Source organism: Triticum aestivum, chromosome 3B (assembly GCF_018294505.1).
Source record: "Triticum aestivum cultivar Chinese Spring chromosome 3B, IWGSC CS RefSeq v2.1, whole genome shotgun sequence".
NCBI lineage: Eukaryota > Viridiplantae > Streptophyta > Magnoliopsida > Poales > Poaceae > Triticum > Triticum aestivum.
This window is the reverse complement of record NC_057801.1, coordinates 425,061,754-425,068,247: the sequence shown is the minus strand read 5'-3', so window position 1 is coordinate 425,068,247 and position 6,494 is coordinate 425,061,754. Positions and strand designations below refer to the sequence as shown.

Here is a 6,494-nt window from a genome sequence, read left to right as displayed (position 1 = left end):
GAGGCAAGGAAACGCATATGATTGGAAGAGAGGAAATAGCAGCTGCTTTTTAGCTATCATGTCGCTGCATGCAGCTTACTTTTCCTAGGTTGTTGTGTTGTAGTCGGGCGACTAGTGAAGCGCCCACTCCCTCTTTTTTTATTCATTCTCTCTCATCCAGCTGGGATTCAGATGATGTGTGATGGCTTATAGCCTGCTGAGTGTGCTCTATTATACTTGCTCTTACAACCAGCCTGAGTAACATCACACATACCAAGACAAGTTAAGTCTATAACTTAATAAATGAAGTGATGCATGACATCACACATATGTTATTTTCCATTGTGAAGATAGTAACATAGACTAGTAACACATGCATGTTACTACTCCTAGTTACTCCCGAGTGTGGCTAGTCTAACTAGTTTATGTTACAACATGCCTCTTTGTTCGTTAATTACTTGCCACATCATCTATTTTATCTAAGCATGTACTCCCTCCGTCTGGGTTTATCGGGCCTCTTAGCCAAATCCCGTGGACCAAGACAAAATATTAATGTGAATGATATGTGATTTTCAAGCATGGGAAACACCAATCAAATTAGTCTGCAGTTATTGCCTATAGCTGGTTCCACACTTCCTTTTTCCATGCGGCCAATCAAGCACATGCCCACATTTACTTCGTATAGCTGGCTGCCCGTTGCGCTTCTGCATGCAGCTAATTGCACACGTCTTCAACCAATCGGGTGCACATTGAGCATAGGAAATTAAGAGCATTTAGCTAATTAACTCAAGGGGCCTTAGAAAAAAGGACATGGCTTGTTAGCTCAGGAGCCCAATAAACCCGGCCGGAGGGAGTAGTATGATATTCCATATTACAAGCAGCCTTATACAGCGGGAGTGTTTTATTTTATTTTCTGAAAAGCAGCATTAGCTGACATTAATGACACGCAGATTACCGAGAGGAGAGTTGTCTGCTCCAGCCATGTGTGTAGAGGGGTCTGTGTTGTGAAAGGTAAGGCTGGTCACAGTGGGGAGGAACTTAGGAATAACATAACACACTTCAATACAACTTTGCTTATGTGGCATGTATTTAATGAAGAGAGAGGTGCTTGTGGTAACTAGCTAAGTTACCGGAACATCACACACTTCAAGAAACAATGAGTCTATAACCTAATAAATACATCGTTGCATGACACTACATAGATGTTCCTACCCACTATGAAGGTAGTAACATAGTCTAGAGAAATGTGAAGTTACTAGCTTATGTTCTTACCCATTGTGACCAGTCTAACGCGTCGCCGCGGGCAACCGGCGGACCGGGCAAGTCAACGGAGGCCCCTTGGCTCCCCTGATCAGTCGCTGCTCCCGAAATGCTCAGGAAGGTTGAGCAGCAGCTAGCGTTCATTCCGTCGCTAAAGAAAGCAAGTCGCATCTAGGCCAAGTTGCAGGATTGCAACGCAGAAAAGGGATGGATGGACCATTTCACTTGGTGCAAAGACAGACACAGAGACAGAGAAAGAGCCGTAACGAGCCCACTTCGAGTAACGATTCTTCTCGTCGTGAAACATTGCAATCGGCTGGCTGCTACTCCTTTTAGCAAGCGAGTTCCAGTCGTACGTACTTACCAGGTTTTCATGCGGCTCGATATCTAGACGTACCATGCAGGCGATCACACAAGCTTCACGGGTGGTGGTGGTAATAATTAAGAGGACGGCGGGCACAAGTTTTTGTATGCATGGGCACGCGCATGCTTTATGTTCCTTCCAGCTTACCGGGAGGGATCGGGATGATGAGGATGGATGGATGTGCCATGTAACCAGCCAGAGCAGAGCAGAGCAGACAGGTGATTGCAACCGGCAACCGGACCGAGATCACGTGTCACTCGGCCCTCAACGGGAAGCACGCACGACGAGGGGATGACTGACTGCACACCCAAACCAAACCTAACAGCCGCAGTAGTGGCGATCGGCCAGCCATCCAGCCATCGATAACGTGGACGGACCGAACTGTACCTGTCATTCAACGCAAGGCAGGCAGGCAGGCAGGCACACTTAGGATGCGTTTGGTTGAAGGTGTCATATGAATGGGTTGGGACCGTCTAATTTATTTGGGATTGAACCATTCAATTCATGTGTTTGGCTGAATATAAGAGATGAGCTAATTATTTAGGACGGGACCACCAGTCATGCTCACATAGTCATGCATGCAAAGCGTGGCCATTTGATTCGACCGATTTGATTGGGTGGAATGGTTCAGCATCTTCAAGGTATATTCTCTTTTTTTGACTTGAACCATTCATGTGCTTTATAACCAAACATGTTTATTTTTTGAACGATTCCAACCCATTCATAACCACCCTTATAACCAAACGCACCCTTAGTTATCCATATCTTCCAATTGTCCATCGCTCTCGTGATGCAAAATTTGCGCGTGGGCGTCCGTCCCAAAAATTAATGGGGCGGAGCGGAGCGCGGCGCGTGCAGCCCGGGCCCCGCGTGCGCGCACTAGGCAAGACCAGTACTCCTAGTAGGCAACTAGAAAGAGCAGCGCGCGGGCGCGGCGGCAACAGCGGTGGAGCGCGGCGAGCACGACCACCGGCTTCCCGAGGGAGGGCCGATCCCTCTCGCGTCCTTGTCGTGGCCAAAAGACTCTCCTCCACTCCACCGTCGCTTTGTCACTTATCCCCGCGCCGATTGGAGCCCACGCGATACCCCGGACGGGTTCAGAGATCTGACGCATATGGCCGAGATTTTGTGCCACGCCTCTCTCTCTGCCCTTTGACATTTACACAAGGTCAGATCCAGAATAACCGACGCCTGACGCAAGTGGCTAGTCAAGCGCAGCCAATAATATAGGATCGGCATAAAGAGTCAAGCAAGCGCAAAGTTAATTCGCGGCTTCCATATTCCCCTGCGGCCCCTTTAATGACGCCAGAGAGTTCCATCCAAAGATTCCACCCTTTTCTTCTAGTCTAGCTTGCCCTCTCTCCCTTTTGACATTTGGAGCAAAGTCAAAGAAAACAATAGGGAGGAGAAGCCAAGGCCCTTTTGACAAGTGCATAGAGCCCCGAACAATGGAGAGCTTCCATATACAATGGGGAGTAGCTGATCATTTCAAATCCGGACGCGATCTTCTCTCTTATCCCCTGCTGCTGCTGCTGCGAAGCGCGCGCCGTGCCCACCACTTGCCTTTGACTTTACAGGGATCGAGTCATCCTCCTCGTGCCACTCCAGTACGCGTCTCGAGTATGTACAGGCGTACGCGTATATATTTGCGCTTCCCCGGACCGGCCTGCCACTGCCAAAAGTCAACCCCATCCCACGCCGGCCACCACCACGCGTCCTACCTAGCTCAGCTCACTTCGTCAAACCTCTCCAAGCTCAAATCCCTGGTCGCCGTTCATGTGCGGCCTGCTTCTGCGCATGGAGCACCTCAACGACTGGGACCTGCAGGCCGTCGTCAGGAGCTGCGCCACCTTCTCCTCCTCCCACCACCCCCAGGAAGAGGACCGCGCCGGTCCTCCTCCGGGTCCCGCCGCGGCGCCGCCGGCCGACACGCCGGTAAAGCGGGAGCCGCGCGACGTGGTCCGGCCCGCATCGGCGGCCAAGGACGCGTCGTCGCTGTACGGCCTGGAGTACCTGGACTTGGATCACAAGCCCTTCCTGCTGTCGGCGCCGTCGTCGCAGTCGTGGGCGGCGGTGGATGACCGCCACGAGATGATGATCTCTTTCCCCGCGGCGGCGTCCACGTCCGGCGTGCGGCCGCGGGTGCCGCCTGGCCGGAAGCCCGGCATACGAAGCAGCACCCCGCGCCCGAAAAGAAGGTACGTAGTATATACCAAGTTGATTTGTGCACCCGGCCCGATCGCTTATGCAGCGCGATTTGGATCGGACAAGCTTGCAGCCTGCTGATTGTGATTTTGTTTGGTGGTGGTGGTGGTGGTGGTGATGGTGAGCAGCAAGAAGAGCCAGCTGAAGAAGGTGGTGTGCGAGGTGCCGGTGGCCGACGGCGGCGTCTCCTCCGACCTTTGGGCGTGGCGCAAGTACGGTCAAAAGCCCATCAAAGGCTCGCCTTATCCCCGGTAATTAACTATAACCACCTCCACCGGCCCGTTTCCACGCGTTACTGTCGTCTCGTCGATGCACTAGCTACTCCGTGCATAGCCAGATAGCCTTGAGTCCAGTCACTACCGCTTAGTCCAGTCACTACGGCTTAGTACCTTCTATTAATAGATTCGCAATAACTGATTTCTCATGCGATGAACATTTACACGGATTTCATCAAACATTTGGTCATTTGGATATACTCCTAATTACGAACAGTATAGTAGTAGTACATATGACCTGATGCTTAGAACTTGCTAGTACTAGATTTTAGCCGCGCACCTTGCCAATTTGGCATCAAGTTTTGGCCAATCACACACCACCTCTACTTTTGCAGTACAACACGCATGCTCCGGAAGGTACTCAAGTACTCCTCCGTACCAGTACCTATCTTAATTACTAGTAGTCGCTAATCCTGGTCTGCATACTCCTAAACTTTGTTAGCTTTGTGGTCACAGGGGATACTACAAGTGTAGCAGCATGAAGGGCTGCATGGCCCGGAAACTGGTGGAGCGCAGCCCGGCCAAGCCCGGTGTGCTCGTCATCACCTACATGGCCGACCACTGCCACCCGGTGCCGACGCAGATCAACGCACTCGCCGGCACCACCCGCCACAAGACCACCCCTGCGGACGGCCACGCGACGACGCCCAAAAGCCACGGCGACGCCCACGAGGCGGTGAGGTGCGAGGACGAAAGCAACGAGATGTCGTCGATGGCGGTGGACGGTACCACTGAGGAGGCGGCGGGGGATGACGGCGGCGAGTTCTGGCCAACGGAGCTGGACCTGGACGAGTTGTTGGCGCCTGTGGATGGCGATCTGGATCATGTCTTCGACGAGGATGGCGCCCTGGGACGACGGCTCTCGCTATAGCTGGAGAGGAAATTTGTAGCTATAACCTATAGCCACCACCGATTGACAACTTTTTTGCCCCTTTGTTCACCTATTTGCGAAGGAGGGGTCACGCAGCAGGCAAGAAGCCATATGCGTTTGATGTGTGTGTTTGTGCTTGACCCCTCTCAACAAAATTGATGAAGATTTCTTATGTAGCTCCAGTTAACGGCTGCCTACAAAATACTCCCTCTGTCTCATATATATGAACGTTTTTGACGTTAATGTAGTGTCAAAAACATTCTTATATTATGGGACAGAGGAAGTAGTATATACATGTAATTGTTGTTCATCAAAGCCTTGACCACACCGAGCCAACAAGAGCTTGGCACCTGGCGTTTGATGTGCGTGATCCCTCTCGGCGGTTGCCTACTAAGAGCAACTCTAGCAGACCTCGCATCTCGCCGGCCCGTAAAACGCGTTTGCAGTTCGCGCAAAATCATTTTTGCGGGCCAACGCGGGCTGGCACAGATGCAGACCTTCCAAACGGATCCGTAGAAAAGTATATTCGCGGAATATGCTTTTTTTATGTGTCGGCTTCTGCGGGTTCTGCTCGGGCACCACCGCGACGACCCGCAAACAGAAAAACTACAAATCTCACATTTGACATAGGATTTGGCAAACAAGTTCAAATTCAAACGACATAAACAGTTTGCGCGCAAATAAAAGCATAGTTCATTACGCAAAAGAGGGCATGCAAAGGTTTGTGCCCATGTCCGGCATCATCTTGGGGGTCGATCTTCACTCCGCGCCATGGAGTCCATATTGAAGTTCATCGGCGCCACCGAATCCACCTCCGTCGCTTGTTCCAACTCCCGCGCCGAAATCATCCACATTGCCACCATATGGAGCAGAGAAAACATCGCCGGAACTGGAACACGGACCGGCCGAGGCGACCATTCTCCTCTTCAAGATCTCTCTCCTTGCCATATCATGCCATGTTTTGGTGAGGTCGTCCGTGTCATTGCGGTTCATTGACATGATCTTGTTCTCTTCGGCGAGCAACAATGACATCGATTTGTTTTCAGAGGCGCGTGCTTTTCTCTCCTCAATGGCAGCTTTGCGGAGCCCCTCTTCCTTGAGCATTTGCCATTTTTCTTGCTTCTCGTTTGCCTTCTTCTCGGTCAATTCTTTCTTGATTTCCAACGACTTCAACAACATCAACTCGTTTGATTGCACCATGGCATCAATCTTCTCCCTCAAGCTCCATGCTTCTTGCTCTCTCTTCATCTTCTCTTTAGTCTTCTTGTCGCCATCGGGCTTGTGCAAATTTCTTGGGCCATCATCATCCTCATCTTCATCCATGTTTACAAGTGAGCCTTTCTTTGGTGGGGATTCTTTGTCGATCAACTTCCACTTCTCGCACTTTTGGAGCAACCCCAACAATGCTCTAATTTGAAGAATCTGCCTTCCGAAGCTTCCATGTCCTTGTATCTATGTTGGGCAATCTTGTCCTACAAAATGTGAACAAATTGATGCAATCATTTCCCATGATACATTATGATGATGCATAACTTGAACA

At 50.9% G+C, this 6,494-nt stretch overlaps 1 protein-coding gene across 1 annotated transcript; it reads left to right on the top strand.

The window, feature by feature from the left end:
- Window positions 1-2,949: 2,949 nt before the first annotated feature.
- Window positions 2,950-4,710, top strand: LOC123065447 (WRKY transcription factor 22; the record flags this gene model as incomplete). Its single annotated transcript, XM_044488719.1, is given in 3 exon segments — window positions 2,950-3,801; window positions 3,937-4,059; window positions 4,540-4,710. Coding segments are annotated over 3 exon segments (716 nt in total), but the record flags the coding sequence as incomplete, so codon positions are not given.
- Window positions 4,711-6,494: the final 1,784 nt, after the last annotated feature.